This window comes from Borostomias antarcticus (assembly GCF_949987555.1).
Source record: "Borostomias antarcticus genome assembly, chromosome: 22".
In the NCBI taxonomy this organism is placed as follows: Eukaryota; Metazoa; Chordata; class Actinopteri; order Stomiiformes; family Stomiidae; genus Borostomias; species Borostomias antarcticus.
In genome coordinates, this window is record NC_140255.1 from 4,983,814 (window position 1) to 5,004,020 (window position 20,207).

At 44.9% G+C, this 20,207-nt stretch overlaps 1 protein-coding gene across 9 annotated transcripts in view; it reads left to right on the forward strand.

Annotated features, from left to right (window-relative positions):
- Positions 1-11,883: 11,883 nt before the first annotated feature.
- The window catches only part of LOC311323982 (neuroligin-3-like), a gene marked incomplete at both ends in the record, with an annotated part of 198,643 nt that continues 190,319 nt past the window's right edge, over positions 11,884-20,207 (forward strand). For 2 of the 9 annotated variants that reach the window (XM_084456330.1, XM_084456329.1), the window contains one exon: positions 12,040-12,428. In XM_084456330.1, the coding sequence (XP_084312456.1) occupies positions 12,169-12,428 (260 nt within the window). Of the gene's footprint in view, positions 12,429-13,532; positions 13,593-20,207 lie in introns of all 9 variants that reach the window. The other 7 variants (XM_084456325.1, XM_084456327.1, XM_084456326.1 and 4 more) reach the window with 7 other exon arrangements.

Consider the following 20,207-nt stretch of genomic DNA (forward strand, 5'->3'; position numbering starts at 1 on the left):
GGCTAGCTGACCAGCGAACACCATCAGCGGGTCTCTGTGGGATCGCACCGATGGCGGAACTGGCCTCTGCAGCGGCGGTGCTTCGTCTTCAGCTTGGGTCCGCTGCAGACCAGCCGCGACAGCTAACACCACCAGCGGGTCTCTGTGGGCTCGCGATGATGGCTGCTAGCCTAGCAGTTGGGCCTCCAACCACACCAGGGACCAGCAGGCTCGTGCCGACGGCTAGCAGCCTAGCAGCAGAGAAACCACCCACTCCAAGGGGGCGGCTAGCTGAGCAGCGAACACCACCAGCAGGTCTCTGTGGGCTCGCGCCTATGGCAGGACTGGCCTCTACAGCGGCGGTGGTTCGTCTTCAGCCCGGGTCCGCTGCAGACCAGCCGCAACAATCTACTCGGAAACTACTTACACAGTACCTACTAGGAACTGTGTAAGCCGACTGACCCCGACGAAACCTAGGAATTCAGCCCTGAAGAAACTCCGGACGAGAATCTTCGGGACATTAAACCATGCCAAGTTAGTATGGGACCCTCGTTCGAAGCCGAAAGGGCTACTATGTGCTCACCTAAACATCCGTAGCATGGTACCCAAACGTGAGCAAATCGAACACCTTCTTGACAACTCAAACTTAGATATCCTAGGTTTGTCTGAAACATGGTTATCCAGCTCCTCGCCTGAAGCAGCTGTCCTTGTAACCCACTATAATGTGTTTAGGCAGGATAGGGCCATGGGGAAGGGTGGGGGGGTCCTACTATATGTTAAAGATACCATCAAATGTATCCAACTCACATCCTGTAGTGAAGTTAACATTGAATCTGTCAGTGTGAAGTTTTCTCTGTCTGCTGAGATGTCTTTTATCTTTATATGTTTGTACCGCCCACCCTCTGCGAAAACAGATTTCTATGTCCAGCTAAGAGCTCTCTTAAAGCACCATGCCGGTCATGCAGAAACAATTGTATTTGGGGACTTCAATATCAACTGGGATGTGAAGAAAGACAGAAAACATCTTAAGCAAACCATGGTTCAATTCAACGTATCCCAGTTGATTAAAGAACCCACCAGGATAACTAACCATTCCAAAACCAGAATAGATGTTCTAGTTACTAACAGACCTGAAAGAATTGTGGCTACTCATAACCTTCTGACAAGCCTCTCAGATCACAACGCAATTCTCTTTTCCAGAAAACTAACTAATGGTGTTTTCAAACCTATTTTTCGTTCCGATTCAAGGGGAATCGGAAAAAAATTGATACAATGTTGCAACTATCCTTAGTTCCAGTTTGTGTTCACACGGCAGAGTACCCAATCGAGACAGATCTCAGTTCTGAACTCGCCTCCAACACGCTCTGATTGGTCAGAATAGAGGGGCTCGCGGGATGTTTATTATCAATAGAAGAATAGAAGGCTATACATAGTCATGGGTAGGTTATGGTACTTTCGGGTGTACATACTGTACTGTACATGCAAAATACAGAGTTGTTGTAACAGGGGCAGGAACCTATGTGCGGTTTCGGTAGGAAAATAATATGTGACGGACGCAGATCTATTTCCGAATGGCGAATAAAACCTACATAAGTATAAGTGTGTATTATGCAGTGTGAATAAATCTAGACAGGAGACGTACGTAATGTTAGCTCTTATACTTTTGACAACGACATTCTGCTCGGCCAGTGTTGTGGTTGCGACAGTATTGAGTCCTCATGTAGGCTACGGCAATGTTTGCGATAGTGTAGGAGTTGGTTACCGGCTAGCTTTTGTTTTGATGCGCAGATGCTTTCAGACCACAACTGAATCGTAAGGGAGAACACTTGAATCAAGGCGAGACCACCCTCTCCAGGTGGGCTTGTCGCGGTTGGTTTGTTGCGGAACCGGTCGCAGTTTCTATGTTCACACATGCCAAAATGAATCGTAATATGAGGGAAACGCAATCAATTTCGGAATAAAACCCCTGGTGTGAAAACACCCTAAGTCTCATTTCTCTAATTTCTTTGCCAAACCGGGTAACTCAAAACCCCTGTATGAATTCATACCCAGAAACCAGCAACTTAGCCTAGCCACAGACCTACATGAATACAACTGGGACAAAATCCTCTCATGTGTGAACCCTGAGAGTGGGTGTGATCTGTTTAACAGGTCAGTCAAGGAGGTCATGGCCCCTTTCACCAGGGAGGCATAAGAAAGTGCAGGGTAACTCTACCGTGGGTCACTGATGAGTGCAGGGCACTCATGTGGACATGCTGCTGAAACAGTCACTCAGGACTGGCTTAGGTACCGACAGAACAAGATTTACATAAATAAAGTCACTCAGGCACTACGCAAGGCTAAAGCCAACTTTTTCTTGGAAATCATTGAAAATGCACATGGCAATGGAAAGGTTATCCGGCAAACATCTACAAATTGATTGTCCGTCAATGCAAACAGGACAAGGAACTAGAGCTTTCTATAAATGACACTCTAGTGAGGGAGCCCATTACTCTGGCTACTAGTCTAAACCACTTTTTCATAGAGTCTGTAAGTGAGATAGTCCAGCTCTTTCCCCCCCGAGATAGCCCTGTCAACTCTGCCCAACCAGTCTTCGAAATAACAGAAATAACTGATCTTGAGGTAGCAAAGCTCATTAGTGGTATGAGAAACTCCAAAGCCAAGGATGTCTTTGGTTTTAACACCAACTTTCTTAAAGAACATAAGGACGCCTTGGTCCAACCTATCACTCATTTGGTCAACTTATCCTTCAAGCATTCAGTGGTCCCCTCAGCCTGGAAAGTGGCAGCGTTAACCCCAATTTTTAAATCTGGGGAAAAAAACATATGTCAAACTATAGACCAATTAGCATTCTGCCAATAGTATCTAAAATAGCAGAGAAATGGGTTGCCCAACTCCTTGTAGAACATCTCAACAAAGACCACCCCCATTTGCATCCAATGCAGTTTGGTTTCCGCGCCCGACACAGGACACTCTTATAGGATACAGGGAGACGCATGATTGGACAACAAGGAAGGTAGATAATTGAACACAGGTGGGAAATCAATGAGGGACACAAGGACGGCACACACTGAGGGTAACGATGATTGACAGGACAGGACAAGGCGGGACCAGGAACCACATGCACCACCGCTGGCCAACACCTGGGGGAGACAGGAAGGAAAAACAAACACAAAAACAACACCACACATCCTTTCCCGTAACACCCCCGTTAAACAAATACATCAAGCTGAGACCTGGCAGTGGCCCCACATCCAGAACCGCCAGAGCCACAGACAGAGGCGACTGTGTCATCCCACACAGGCGCACCACCTTTGGGCAGACGGTCCTGTCAGTCAAAGGTGGTAATCTCTGGAACACCATGCCATCTCACATTAGGGAAAGCCCAACACTGAGAAACCACTTGAAGGGATGGCTGAAGTCCACTCAAACCTGCACACATGTACAGTAGTACATTTTGCACTGTATTTTGAATGATGTGTATTTGGATGATGAATGATGTGTATGTGTGATGAATGTGTGAGGTGTAAATGTGATGAATGTGATGAACGATGTGTATATGTATAAAATGTTAATTATAATGCGGCTGTAACTTACTTGTCGCTGTGCAATACATTGTGTGCAATATAATATTTTTTGTATTTTCTTTTTTTATTCCCGTATATTATTGTATTCAACTACTGTCGTAACTTATTATTGTAATGCACTGAAATGCACTGTAGCCTAACTCTTTCACACTAGGGAACAGCCTGTACCATCTGGCAGGGGGACTACCAATGTAAATCCGCCTTTTGGCTGCAATTGTAGTGCATTTACATTTTTGTTTTAAAATGTTCATCAATGTACAATGTCCCTACTTGAGCAAATAAAATGAATTGAATTGAAAGTTTATGCAGTGTAGTTTGTTAGCACCATTAATGAACCATGTACCCCACCTCATCACCTATCACAGAAGCAGCAGGTTCTTTCAGGTCAGGGTGACTCATTAGCTCCAGTAGGAACATTGCAAAAAATATTTAATATATTTAAATATGTCTGCATTCTTAATTTTAGAACACTGCATTTTAGCACACTAACGAGGAGTTTTTGACTGGTTATAACAGTCTCATTTTAATTCTGATGTCTATATTACCTACATTAGCAAATGTGGCCATCCATGAGAAGATTCTCTTAATGATGTCACCACCTCAGGGGAGGGCGTGATCTTCTCAATGCCCCAGAATTTCAGGGAGGACGAAGAACTGTGGTTGGCACTGAGACAACGACGCACCGTCTATATTCTTACTGCGTATCGCTGCTTTGTGTTCAGCTACTCTCAGTTTCAGTGCTTGTTTGGTTTGTCCTACGTAAACTAAACAACAAGGACATTTAAGGATGTACATAATCTAACCCAACCACGGTTCTCCATCCGCCCTGAAATGATGGGGCATTGAGAAGATCACGCCCTACCCCCGAAGTGGTGACACCATCAAGAGACTTCTCAAAAGAGAGAGCTTCTGGATACACAAACTAAACTCAGTGGAGTCCCTAGGACTGCATGAGGAAAACAATCTTTCTTGTTTTTATAAAGTTATTCCTTGTGCTTAGGAGGTTTTATTGTTGTTCAGCCTTGATACATTATTGTTGTTAAATAATATTCCTTATGTGACTTTATCTGCATATTGTGATATGATTGGGTGCATATTGGCATTGACATTTTCTATCTTTTATAGAGGTGACCAGATTGATGTAGCTGATTTTTGTTTTTGTTTTATAATGGCCTAGTCTTATGTGTGATAGGCTATTTGATGGCCTATCACACTCATTCCTCCCTCCTGTCATCTCGCCTATGAGCGAGAAAAGCATAAATGAGCTGTCAAACCCATCCTTTTTATTCACTCTGACGAAGACACTCTGCATGTGGAAACGTTAGTGAACCTGATGCACCAATAAAGTTTCCTAGAAGATGACCCGTGAGCTCCAGCCTCTCCTCCTTGATATGCCTAAACCTTTGATTTAAAACTATAATTTCATCCTAGAGCATACAGTACATCTTAAAACAGGAAACTGACTGGAAAACAGGACTGCGAGCGAAATATCTTTCCACATTTACAGGTACATCAAAAAAAAAAAAAAAATTACAATATCATGGACAAACTTTCCATAATTTTCCATAATTTAATTCAAAAAGTAAAACTTTTATATATTCTAGTTTAATTACACATAAAGTAAAATATTTCAAGTAGAATTCCAGGGCCCCTCTGAGCGTGGCGGCTCTTGATGCCCTGACTCCAGCCTCAGTCCCCTGACTCCAGCCTCAGTCCCCTGACTCCAGCCTCAGTCCCCTGACTCCAGCCTCAGTCCCCTGACTCCAGCCTCAGTCCCCTGACTCCAGCCTCAGTCCCCTGACTCCAGCCTCAGTCCCCTGACTCCAGCCTCAGTCCCCTGACTCCAGCCTCAGTCCCCTGACTCCAGCCTCAGTCCCCTGACTCCAGCCTCAGTCCCCTGACTCCAGCCTCAGTCCCCTGACTCCAGCCTCAGTCCCCTGACTCCAGCCTCAGTCCCCTGACTCCAGCCTCAGTCCCCTGACTCCAGCCTCAGTCCCCTGACTCCAGCCTCAGTCCCCTGACTCCAGCCTCACTCCCCTGACTCCAGCCTCAGTCCCCTGACTCCAGCCTCAGTCCCCTGACTCCAGCCTCAGTCCCCTGACTCCAGCCTCAGTCCCCTGACTCCAGCCTCAGTCCCCTGACTCCAGCCTCAGTCCCCTGACTCCAGCCTCAGTCCACTCCTTGTGAAGCTCCCTCAAGTTCTTGAATGGGCCTTGCTTGACATTCCTTTCAAGGCTGCGGTCATCCCTGTTACTTGTAAGATGAGAGACAACAATGCAGACGAGCTGAAGGCTGCTATCAAAGCAACCTGGGCCTCCATAACACCTCTGCAGTGCCACAGGCTGATTGCTTCCATGCCATGCCGCATTGATGCACTAATTCATCCAAAAGGAGCCCTGACCAAGTATTGAGTGCATGAATGAATATAGTTTTCAGAAGGTCAACATTTTTGTATTATAAATATTTTTTTTGATTGGCCTTATGTAACATTTTAATATTTTGATATACTGGATTTTTGATTTTCATAACCCGTAAGCCGTAATGATCAGGATTTAAACAAAAAAATGCTTGGAATATTTCACTTTATGTGTAATGAATCTAGAATATATTAAAGTTTCACTTCTTTAATTAAATTACAGAAAAGGAACTTTTTCACGATATTCTAATCTTTTGAGATGCACTTGTATTGACCACAGAAGAAAAATTGCATGGGAACCTAAGGAAAACTACATTTACACACACACAAAAGTTATCAGGGATGTATAATAATAATAATAATAATAATAATAATAATAATTATTATTATTATTATTATTATTATTATTATTATTATTATTATTATATAAGAGAGAGAAAGAAAGCATGAGCAACACCAAGTGCCTCAGCAAGAGAGAAATTAAGAAAATAGGAAAATAAAATAGCGCAAATTTGCTTTAACTGCGACCACGTATGCACATGGGTAGGGTGGGGACATTTTTGTGGACTGACCGACCGACCGACAGAGCGAGCTGTTGAGCTGCTGGTCTCAGCTAAAAAACAGCCTAACATCTCCAATTCTATCCATTTATATCTGTATCTATTTTTCTGCCTTCCACTCTGTGATTGCCTTTTTATATGAACTTGTGGCCTCTGGATCATGAATGGCATCGCCTAGTACCTCTGTCTGGATTACGGAGAGGCGGGTTGCAACACATTTGGGGTACGTCAGGTGCAGTGTGTAGTAGTATGACATTAGAAACAGCAAGCCTTGGAAAAGGTCATCCTTGGAAAGTTAAAAACAAGACAATTAATTTCATATATTTAAACTAAATGGTGCTCAGAGAGCACAGACCTCCGCCCATGAATGCATGTCGTGGTTCTGTGCATGCGCACGTGTGTGCGTGCGAGCGGGACGTTTGGCATTGCGGCATTAGATAGGTCGACAGCTTAATGCCAGTCCAAACCCTGTGTCTCTGTAACCTTCCCATGTTGAGATATGGCCATTTCTCGATATCCCCCCGTTGACAATGAATCAGGGGAATGTTCAAAATGAAATCAGGAAGCACTCGTCTTTGCTCATATCCACCAGGCCATGTTTAATAGAGCTGGAGCAGTTCACAGCAGTGGACTTTGATTCAGGTGTCTGGGGAGGGGTGTAGTTACTACAGTCGTGCTGTAGTTATAGCCTACAAGGCCACTCCAATATGGGGTGGCAGCCTATATCATCCATCCCTCCCTCCATCTCTCTCTGCATCCCTTTCTCCATCCCTCTCTCCGTTCATGCCTACCCTAGTGGTGTTTAGACAGATCAGAGGAGAGGAGATGAAAGGAGAGCAGAGGAGAATATAGTATAGAAGGGGAGGATAGAAGAGAAGGCAGTGGATATAATGTAGAAGAGGAGAGGATAGAGGAGGAGAAAGCAGAGGAGAGAGGGAGGAGAAGAAAGAAAATGAGAGGATAGAAAGTGAGAGAAGGATGAGAGAGGAGAGGCAAGAGGACCACTGCACTGGGCCTGGAGACGGATGACTCATTGAGTCCTTGTGAGAGAGCTGGAAATCATGCCCTACCTGCCTGTACAATGTGTGTGTGTATGTGTGTGTGTGTGTGCCTGTGTGTGTGCCTGTGTGTGTGTGTGTTTGTATGTACACACAGTGTAGCTTATTAGCACCATCAGTGAACCAAGCTGGAAATCATGCCCTACCTGCCAGTACAATGCGTGAATGTGTGTGTATGTGTGTGTGTGTGTGTGTGTGTGTGTGTGTGTGTGTACGTACACACAGTGTAGCCCATTAGCACCATTAGTGAACCATGTACCCCACCTCTCCATCTCATCACAGAAGCAGCAGGTTCTTTCAGGTTAGGTCACTCAGTAGCCCCAGTAGGAACACTGTAAAACAATAAAAATAATAACAACATAGCTGCAAGCAGCAATGTGGGGGCCAAGCAGGAAGAACAACCAGTGCATCAAAAGCACAGAAGCAAAGTGAAACATGCCTCCCTACAGCAGTTTTGAAAATCGGGTATACGGTTCAGAATAAACACACTTCCAACTTTGACAGGTTGGTGGCGCTAGAGAGTTTGAGGTGTTGACATAGACTTGGTGACAGGGGTCACGGGACTGTCTCGGTGAGTGTGCCAAATGTGGTTTTGATACATCAAAATGTTACTGAGATATGACAACACTTCTTGTTTGGAGGCTTAGACGCCTATTTCAATTAGCTGTAATGGGCAAACGCTTTGGAAAATCCAAAATCCCTGTAAGATTTTAATAGACATTGGTCGAGAGATTGTGTCTACCGAGTTTCGTGCAGATTGGTGAAAATCTCTAGGAGGAGATACATTTTAAGTGTTTTGCACCAAATCCAAAATGTCGGGAAATCCAATATGGCAGGAAATGACAGCACTCGGCTTGAGCAAAGGATTCCAACGGTACCTTGTTTTTGAAAATCTGACATACGGGTCAAAAGTTGCGTTTTGCAAGTTTTGCAGCTTTTTACCATACATTTCTAGGGGCTGCATTGACTCCCATGGCAGAAGAAAGAATAATAAGAAATGGTACGAACACAATGGTGGCCTACACAGCTTCGCTGCTCGGCCCTCAATTACCCTCTTTATGTTATGTGATTTACTTATAATACATTTGGTTTGTGACAGTGTGTGTGTGAGTGTGTGTGTGTGTGTGTGTGTGTGTGTGTGTGTGTGTGTGTGTGTGTGTGAGAGAGTGTGTGAGTGTGTGTGTGTGTGTGAGAGTGTGTGTGTGTGTGAGTGTGTGTGTGTGTGTGTGTGCGTGTGTGTGTGTGTGTGTGTGTGGAGAGGGGACTCCAGGAGAGTCAAGCCTCTGTGTGGGTGGTTTGGGGCTCATGGCTACTCATACATTGAAAACCACAGTCCTTCTGAAATGCAATATTCCCCTCTAAACTCTGGTCCTCCTCTATATTGTTGTGGGAGTTATCCAGCAGGGCAGAGGCTGCTGGAGCAGCATTGAGACAGCCTTGAGGCTGGGTAAGCCTGAGCAGGGACTGAACCTGGGTGTGAGACTGGATTGAGGCTGAGGCTGAGGCTAGGGCTGGGATTTAAACAAGGCTGAAGGTGAGGCTGAGTTAAGGCTGGCTCTGAGGCTAGGGACTGGGGTTTAGACAGGGCTGAAGGTGAGGCTGAGGCTAGGGGCTGGGGTTTAGACAGGACTGAAGGTGAGGCTGAGTTAAGGCTGGCTCTGAGGCTAGGGGCTGGGGTTTAGACAGGACTGAAGGTGAGGCTGGATTTAGGCTGAGGCTAGGGGCTGGGGTTTAGACAGGGCTGAAGGTGAGGCTGAGGCTAGGGGCTGGGGTTTAGACAGGGCTGAAGGTGAGGCTGAGGCTAGGGGCTGGGGTTTAGACAGGGCTGAAGGTGAGGCTGAGGCTAGGGGCTGGGGTTTAGACAGGGCTGGAGGTGAGGCTGAGGCTAGGGGCTGGGGTTTAGACAGGGCTGGAGGTGAGGCTGAGGCTAGGGGCTGGGGTTTAGACAGGGCTGAAGGTGAGGCTGAGGCTAGGGGCTGGGGTTTAGACAGGGCTGAAGGTGAGGCTGAGGCTAGGGGCTGGGGTTTAGACAGGGCTGAAGGTGAGGCTGAGGCTAGGGGCTGGGGTTTAGACAGGGCTGGAGGTGAGGCTGAGGCTAGGGGCTGGGGTTTAGACAGGGCTGGAGGTGAGGCTGAGGCTAGGGGCTGGGGTTTAGACAGGGCTGAAGGTGAGGCTGAGGCTAGGGGCTGGGGTTTAGACAGGGCTGAAGGTGAGGCTGAGGCTAGGGGCTGGGGTTTAGACAGGGCTGAAGGTGAGGCTGCCTGAGGACGCCCTAAGCCTCAGAAATTGAAAATTGATCGGGCAGAGTGGGGAGATATTATAACTGGCACCACTGGAGAGTCCTGCTTTTCCCACCGCTATCCTGCTCCCCCCCCCCCCCCCTTTGACCACACAGCACTGCTTATTAGCATTTACAGTGCTGTCACTGAGAACAACTATGCTACTTTAGATAACCCTTCTCTTTCTCTCTCTCTCTCTCTCTCTCTCTCTCTCTCTCTCTCTCTCTCTCTTTCGCTCTCGCTCTCTCTCCTTGTCTCTCTCTCTCTTTCCCCTCCTTCCCTGTAAATGTTTTCTTCTCAAAGGGCTGACAAGGGATATGTAATTGAAAATGTGTTCTATCACATCCTTTTATGGGCTGAGAGAAACATGAAACTGTCATGTCCTTATGCTGCCGAGTTTTGATGGATGGATTTACCTGTCCAGTTGTGATATATTGGTTAATCTAAACATTTCCAGCCCAGACATTCATAGGCGGAGATTTTGTTGATTCGTGTCACGGCGTTGTTTATGTTTATGTATATAAATACATCATAACAGCAACGTTTACATACTGTTGAAACATCATAACAGCAATATTTACATACTGTTGAAATATCTGCACGCATTCTTTATAAACACCTTAAAGGGGTAGTTCGGAATTTTGGACATAGTCTCATTTACGACTTTATGACCCATAATGTTGTCGATTGATGGAAAACATTTCCAGCTGATTCCACATTGTCCCTCATTCGGGTGTTCACGGCATGCTAATGCTAGCACAAATGAACCGAACTGGCTAGTATTAAAAGAAAACTCAGTTATAAACTGGGGCGGCTGTAGCTCAGTTGGTAGAGCGGGTCGTTCAGTGATCGAAGGGTCAATGGTTCGAATCCCAGCTCCGACTGTCCACATGTCGAAGTGTTCTTGAGCAAGACACCTAACCCCGAATTGCTCCCAATGAGCAGGTGTGTGAATGGGTGAATGAGAGCGCTTTGAGTGCCGCTAAGGTGGAAAAGCGCTATATAAGTGCAGTCCATTTACCATTTACCATAAACACTCCAAATTAAATTATAATTTTTAAATAAGTCCAACTATTGTTGACCCAATTGATTTGTTCAGGTCTCTCTCTCTCTCTCTCTCTCTCTCTCTCTCTCTCTCTATATATATATATATATATATATATATATATATGTATATGTAAATAGGGAGCCAGAGTGATACGTAACTAGCCGACACTATTGTCAACAAGTTGCAATGGCCACATTTGCAGGAGATATGTCTGACTTGGATGAGGAGTTTAGTTCATCTGGCGATCCTTACTTGTTTGGAGTTTTTATAAGTACGTTTTCTTTGAATATTAGCCAATTTGATTCGATTGGCATCAGCCCGAACGAGTGAAAGCATGGAATCATTAATGTTCTCCATCAATCAACAACATACAGTAATGGGTAAGTCGTAAATGAGGCTCTATGTCCAAAATTACCTTAACTACCCCTTTAACAGAAATGTTCACATACAGTAGAAACATCAGCAAAGTTTACACACTGTAAAACCATCTTAACAGCAACATTTTGATACTGTAGAAATATCTTAACCATTATCCTTATCTTGTCTCCATGTCCTCTCTCATTCTGTCCTTCTCCTCTCTCTCTTGTCCTCTCCTCATCCCCCTCTCTGTCATCTTCCCATCTCTCCTTCTCTCTCTCCTTCCTCTCAGCAGGGGATAGAAGATCTTCGGGGAGATCAGAGCACAGTGTATGACGAGCCAGACGGAGAAAGAGAGAGCGAGAGAGGATCTACACGACCGTCACCCCTTCCCTTTTCTTCTCCTACCTCCCCTCCCCTCCCCCCCCCCCCCCTCTAGCTGCTCAGCTCCAGCGTTGCGGCTGATGATCTGGTCTCTGTGATCTGGACTACAGGGCTGAGCCAGGGGAAGAGAGCAGGAGAGGAGAGGGGAGGAGGGAAAAGGGGCGAGCCCCAGTGTGTATGTTGCTCGTTTGCAGTCGCTCTTGCGCACACGGACCATGTGGTTTTCGCCAAGGAGAAGCCGTCTGCCCTCGCAGAGCTGGCAGGGTGCCCGTAGCAGCCATGCCAGCCGTGGCCTCGGCGTCAGCGCGTCCTTGTGGATGCTAACGTGGTGCTGCTGGTGCCTCGGAGCCACGCTGGCTCAGAACTACCACCCCACCGTCAACACCCAGTACGGCAAGCTGAGGGGGGTGCGCTTCCCCCTGCCCAGTGAGATCCTGGGGCCCGTTGACCAGTACCTGGGGGTCCCCTACGCCGCCTCCCCTGTGGGGGAGAAGCGCTTCATGCCCCCGGAGTCCCCCTCCTCCTGGTCAGGCATCAAGAATGCCACCGGCTTCGCCCCCGTGTGCCCGCAGAACATCCACAACGCAGTGCCAGAGATCATGATGCCCATCTGGTTTACCTTCAATCTGGACATCGTGGCCAACTACATCCAGGACCAGAACGAGGACTGTCTCTATCTCAACATCTATGTGCCCACAGAGGATGGTGAGTGCGTCAGGTATAAGAGACAGACAAAGGAAACTGTCTCCTCTTCTGACCTGTATCTCTCTGTCTCTGTCTCTCTCTCTCTCTCTCTCTCTCTCTCTCTCTCTCTCTCTCTGAGACTTATTGTGTGCTGAGCATGCTCTGTTGTCTGGTGCATGCTGTGTGTCCCTTCATCTCAGCCCGTCACCCTGACTGGTCCTCCTCCTCCATCATCATCACCTTTCCCCACCATCACTCCGTTAGAGGTTCCTCTTTTGTCTTCTACTCTCAAACTAATTTCACCCCCCGAAAAACAAGAACAAATCCAAAATCCAGAAACTGTCTGAGAACTTACCCAGTCAGACCAGATCATATCGGGCCTACCGTACTGTGGAGTGTCTGGGTGCCGCCCACCCCTGTCCTGGTTGTCATGGGGATGACAGAACAGTAGCTATTAGTTATCTGCTGACCAGCCTGCCTCCTAGGAGAATGCTCTCCGTAGGGTTGGTGAGGTACTCTTCCTGGTACACCAGAGGCCTGTGGCATCAGTCTGGTCCATGTAAGACCCCTTACTGTCCTCCTAACGTCTACTGCTCAATCTAGACAAAGGCACTACTCAGCGGCAAAATACAACCGGCAAACAAAAGATACTTGATCGATTGAAATTATGATGGGAACTTTAAATTTGGAGACTGTGACACACTTCAGTCACTCAAAATCACCTCTTAAAGGAGATCTGCACGGCATTGACATGGTAAGTACTCCTGGTAACTGTAAACATAACAGTCTCACAATCGGACTTAATAATGTACAAAACGCAAGCGAAACAGCGAGTGACCTGGCTCTGATCCTGGTGCTGTGTGGTGGTAAAGGGTCTTATGTAGGAGTGCATGTGAATATGGGCTTCCTGTGTCCCAGGATGCAGAATATACATTCCACCATTTTGGAATATTTCTGCAGAACCCAATCCCCCCCCCCCCCCCCCCCCCCCCCCCCGCCCCCCGGTTAGTATCTCAACAGGCACTCTGTTGTACTTTATGTTGACAAGTCGGGGAGGGAGGGAGGGAGTGAGGGAGGGAGGGAGGGAGGGGGGTTTGGCTCAGTCAGAGTTGTTGCATGTCACCTGCAGTCTTTTCTGGAAGCCTTCTGTTATTTTGTAGTTTTTTTATTCATTTTACAGTCAAAAGAATATCCAAGGAATGTGCCAGGAAACCCAACAAGAAAATGTGTAGAAAAGGAGGTATGTAAGAAAGCCAACATGGAGTGAAAGAGAGAGAGAGAGAGAGAGAAAGGAGAGAGAGAGAGAGAGAGAGCGAAGGATGGGTGCGTCCTCTCCGTCTCCACCTGTCAACCCTGGAAACAAGAGCTAATTGGAAGGAACATGGGACCTACGACTCCACTTAACCCTGTCACATGATGGAGAGAGAGAGAGAGAGAGAAGTGTGAGTGACAGTGAGAGGGGAGCGAGGTGAGTGTGTGAGACAGAGAGAGGGAGAGATAGAGAGTGAGTTGTGTGTGTGTGTGTGTGTGTGTGTGTGTGTGTGTGTGTGTGTGTGTGTGTGTGTGTGTGTGTGTGTGTGCGTGCACGCGTGTTGAATGAGACCACGGAAGAACTTCCCTGGTAAAACAGTTCCCAGGAATCCTAGATGTGCCTTTGTGCTTGTATAAGCAAAGCATGTATTTGATGAGAACACTGTTGTCTTCTTCACATGGCTGGGTTTGCAGAGTGGGGCACTGCCTCCATGGAGAGAAGCACATACATTTTTAGGGGGGATAACTTCATATCGATTGAGTTCAGAAACAGAATTTCCAACCTCCAATCAAATATATATATATATATAATATAAAAACAAACTGGTTCTGCGAAGAATTTGCTAAATTTCCATGACTCAGGCAATGCCCACACCCTGTGATATTGAAAGTACAGCATTTGTATAGTACAGTATTTGTCAAAATAGACTGAAAGCATTTGACTCTCTGCAGTTGATTACATTAGCACCCAAACCCAGAGGTTGTCTTCTGACTGTCAGACATACACTATTCACAGTGAACAGAGGATCAGTCAAAGTAAGATGCGTCACCATGTATCTGTACATGCACATGGTGCATACCATGCACAAGATGATTGTACATCACAGTAGCTGCAGGAAACCCCTGTTATTTGATAAGACGAAAAGGGCTATTTTTAATTAGTCTTAAAGCATGTATTTTATTTAATTAATGGGCAGACTGGAGACAGCCAGGCTGTGATCTTGAGCTTATCTCATTCTGCAGTTAACACACTCTACAGCCACACCTCGACTCATACACTGTCCTACAGCCATACCTCAATTAATACACTGTCCTACAGCCATACCTCAATTAATACACTGTCCTACAGCCACACCTCAATTAATACACTGTCCTACAGCCACACCTCAATTAATACACTGTCCTACAGCCACACCTCAATTAATACACTGTCCTACAGCCACACCTCAATTAATACACTGTCCTACAGCCACACCTCAATTAATACACTGTTCTACAGCCACACCTCAATTAATACACTGTTCTACAGCACACAGTCAGACCTCATTTAACACACTCTACAGTCAGTCCTCACACCTCAATTAACACACTGTCCTACAACCAGACCTCAGTCAACACAGTACAGCCAGACCTGTTAACACACTACAGCCAGACCTTAGTTAACACACTACAACCATCTCTCTCTCTCTCTCTCTCTCTCTCTCACACACACACACACACACACACACAGAAACACAAACCCACTCAGAAACAATCACACATACAGACCCAAACTCACACACACGCATAAACACACACACACACACACACACACACACACACACACACACACACACACACACACACACACACACACACACACAGTCAGAAACAGACTGGCCCCTTCAGGCTATTCCTGCTTCTGAATTAGACCCAGTCGCAGAATAGAGAAATGTCTCTTTAATATTACCCTCCACTTTGACTTTTTCAATTATCTCCCTCATGTCTGCTGATGAGGAAAGGGGCTTTATCATATACTTCCTGCCTTGCTTTGTGCCGAGAGGCTATTGGTGCAAAGCAACTCCCCAGTTTCCTCTCACACAGAAATATTGTAATTTTCTAGCTCATTGGAAACTTCCTGATTTGTTTAAATTGTGGTTCATTGTCCTGTGAACTGTTCAGATTGGCCACAGTTGAAGTGGCTGATTAATTGAAATTCTGTTTGTACCATATTTTTGCTATTCATTTTGTGACATACAATATTGCAAGCTTCCAGTGTTATATGTTTTGATATATAGTATGCAATATTGCTGCAGACTGTACAAGAAGGATTGTGTTGTGGGTTGTGTCCTCCAGAGTCATGCCTGAAGAATGTATTACATGGCTGAGACCTTGTTATGCTGTTTTGTTCATATCTGTTTATATCTAATACAATGTAATAATGACTACCAGGCTTAGGGGACCTTGACCATGGAGGAGAGTCACAAACACACACACACACACACACACACACATACACACACACACACACACTGCATCAGGTGTTTTATACTGCAAACCGCCTCAGTGTTTCTGAGAAAAGGGATCCTTCAGAAGAGTGCGTGGGTTAGAAGAGGGTTTGAGAGTGTGTTAAGAAGAGAGTTTGTTTAGACCAGTGTGCTTAGAGAATGGGTTTCACTCTTTGAAATCAGCTTGGCATTTTACTCACGATACATTGTTTTTCATGATCGTTGCCAAGCAACGGTAAGAAGTCGTGATAGGAGGCTTTTAAAAGGCAGTGTCTTACCCGCATCTGATTAGTAAGGCCTGCAATGAGGAGATGGCTCGCCTCCTCATCTGAATGGTTAGGCAAGCTTAATGAGGAGAGAGCCTAGCACATCCGTGACATCAGGGAGACTGTGTTGGGCTGAACAGACAGCAGGCTGAACAGACAGCAGGCTGAACAGACAGCAGGACACTGAACACACACTGTGTTACAGTACTGTAGGTAGCTGAGAGTTCAGTCTGGGTGTACTCCAGACCAGTGTTAGTGTGTGTGTGTGTTTGTGTCTGTGTGTGTCCATGCGCACGTTTTCTTTTTCTTTGATCTATTTAGCCTGTATCTGACCAGGTTACCCCCTTGGCTCCACTGCGGCTGTCAGCTTCAACATTCTACCATCAAAAATCAAGAAATGAACCTAGGCAATTCTCTTAAAGGAGTAGTAAAGGGAAAAATCATGTTTAGCCCTGTTTTAAGGTTACTTATGATCATAAACAATGGTTCAGATCAAAAAGTTGACAAAACTAGCACTTTTGAGAAAGTCTGATAATTGCTCTACCACTGTTTTGGTCATACAATGGATGTGGGTGGGCACCATGAAAGATCATTCAAAAAACATGTTAAGGGGAGACACCCCAGGTGAATAGGAAAAAAAAAATCCTTAATAGGTATCACCATCAAACTCCCCCAGTTTGTTAGGTACATTAAGGAGCATCTTTTGTTATTACAAGTTTTCTGAAATCTTATGGATAAATATGCAAATTAGGCATTATATGCGCTAAATATGCGCTAATTTGCATAATTTCGGCAAATCAATTTTTTTAACTGGTTCAAGCCAGATTCAAAATTCTTGTTTCATTTTGTTCACATATCCCTATTCAAACTTTGTCCAAGGGGGATTTTTGATATCTCTTTTCTTCACTTCAGAAATCAGAAAATACTGTCAACAGTCATAAAAAGACCAATTTTCGCCATGTTTTAGGGATAAACTGTTATATAAATCAGGCTATGAATGAAATTTAAAAAATCCCCCTTGGACAAACTCTCAGAATATGGATTGGAACAAAACTGGAAAGTTAGGTGTATGTAGGTGCTACTCAAGTGGTGGTTTTGATGTCCCTAAGATGATAAATAACTCATTTTGAGAAAACGGGCTTTGAAAATTTGTATTGTAAAAAACCATACATTTGCATTGTAAACCAATATTTACAAACACAATATCCAATCACATCATTCGTAACAACATTACACAACATCTGAAAACACATAGAAACTGAAAACTGAATAACACAGCATGTTGTGGATTCAAAATAGTCCAGGAGTAGACATTTTGTATAGAGAAGCAAGACCTGTTTAGTTGGAAGCCCACTCACCACGTCAAGGTACAGCCCACGAGTGGGATGTTAGTAAGACGAGACTAGAGACGAGACAATGTTAGTAGGGAAGAGAACATTCCCTTTTAGAAAGCTTGTATTATTTTGTTAAACAGATCATGGACAAAGACAGACACATTTGACGAGGACAAGCATGAGAAAACAGATTATCTAGCTTTTTGTGTTTTTTTAAGCGTTTTACATGGAGAAAACATGAATGAATGAATGAACATGAAGAGTAAGCTGATTCATAAATACACAGGACAAGATGTGGTAAACAATGCAGGGTAAACACCAATAGAAGCTAAATATAGATTGCCAAACAAACAAGTGATATAACCATCGTCAAAAGCAACACCATAGGAGACATCAAGCTACGTCGTCATAGGTCTACAGAGTCACTCCTCAGATGGCACCACACTAGCTATCCACAAAACTGTTCTAGGCAGCTAGTTTGTAGAACCCACTCAGCTGGAGTTCACAAAACTGTTCTAAGCAGCTGGTCTGTAGAACCCACTCAGCTGTAGTCAACAAAACTGTCCTAAAACCAGAATATGTTCCTGGTGCGCATGGGGTTGTCATCAGTGAAGCAGACTACCCCATATTGCCGCCTTCATGTTGTCCACTGAACGCTGGTTGAGAATTATTGTAATAATTCTCAATAACTGTAATAATTTTGTAACATTTTGTATTTATTGGCAGTCAGCTTACCTACCTCTGGGTCCACATCTGCATATGCCTGCCTAATCTGCTCTCTGCTTCTGTGCAAGGACTCCAGACCTCTCTCTATTTCAGCAACTGAAATTAAAACAGTTTATTTGGTCAGTTTATGGATGCATGTAGAAATGCCACAGGTAGAGAGAGGGAGACTACTGTGCATGTATAGGCTTCTGATATTGGCTAGAGAGAGAGAGAGAGAGAGAGAGAGAGAGAGAGAGAGGGAACACGTTTCAATAGCCTACCTGTCACCCTCTTGTCATGTTTCTGATACGTTTTCAGATGAAGCCCTGGGATCCCTAACACTTTACTAATCTTTTGGAGAACTGCATACCCCAACCCTAACTCGTGCGCTAAGAGGACCATCCTCACATTGACATCAAATGCAACATCATTCCTAGTTGTATCATGAAGCCGAGTCGATGTGTAGACACTTTTGCGATAGCCATTTCTCACAAAGACTGCACTCTAAGAGCAAAGTACTACAGAACCCACTATTCTGAGGATCTATGTTAATTTTAAGACCAGTCCCTGCACAATTAGGACAAATCAACCCAGTTATCAGCTCATTCAAACGCGCCGCATCTCTCTGCTGCTCACTGGACATGCTAACGCCAGCCCCATCTCCCTGCTGCTCACTGGACATGCTAGCACCTGCTAATGACAACTTGCGCGAATAGGCACTTTATATCTCATAAATGTAAACCTTTCCATTTAGTTTCTCTTGTTTTCTGTTCAACCTTGCGGGCAAACACTGTTGTCGTTATTGCTTATTACGTTTAGAACGCTTTACAGACGTAATTGTTTGGATTAGATATAAGGAAGTGGAAACGTGTCACATGACGCGCTGAACCAATCACGTTCTCAGAAATCAACAACAGCCAATGAGATTTAACGGTTAGCATCAAACCCGCCTTGATATTTCCACGATCGGTTGCTAATACAAATGAAACTAACAGGTTTGGTTGCGATAATAGTGTGCTAGAGAGCCAGAGCTTTCTAAAGATACCCCGGATGACGGGATCCAGACGAAAGAAAATCTGCGAGAAGTTCCGAAAAAAGGCTAACTTTTGGTGATTTTAGGAAGAATCTACAGACGCAAACAGACTAAATGAAGTAAAATAAACATCTAAATGCGTATTTTTGATGTTTTATTTCCACTAGTATGAAAGAAGACATGTTATGGAAGCAAACTAGCACAAAATCTCACATTTGACCAGGGCGTTGAAAAACGATTTTTTCACCTACCGTGTCTCCCCTTAAACTCTAAATTTCAAAGACAAGAAACTCACTGAGGCGTTCTGACATATAATTCGCCATAAAGTAAGATTCTAGTTCATCTGGAAAGGCTTTTTAAAATATTTAGCATAGAACTATTTAGTCGCAACACATACGTGTGTAAACTTCCGCAAACTAGGTAGCCTAGCCAGATAAACAATAACAATAGCTACCGTAAGTAGTTCCGCTTCCTGAATCCCCTCTGCGGATTGATCTACACATCTACAACGGTCGCGTCAATACAAGTCAATGGATTTCATAAAATTATCAATAAAACCCTACAGGATTCATATTTTGAGGCGAATTTGATGTCAGAACGCCAACGGACACCAATTACCCCCTTGGTGAGCTTCTTGTCTTTGAAATCGATTGTTTAACATGTTTTTGAATGATTTTTCAAGGTGCCCACCCACATCCATTGTATGACCTAAACGGTGGTAGAGCAATTATCAACTTTCTCAAAAGTGCTAGTTTTGTCAATGTTTTGTCCATTGTATATGATCATAAGTAACCTTAAAACAGGGCTAAACATGATTTTTCCCTTTACTACTCCTTTAACGTCAGACCCTGGCATCGCACGCAACGCAACGGCTGCAGTGGAGCTGCTGTCAGCAATTACAATAGATTAATTTCCTGAGCGTCTGCCGGTTGCTGGTTGATGCTAACGGACCCAGTGGCGCCAAGCCGTTAATCCTATTGAGATCAATGGGCCTCATTC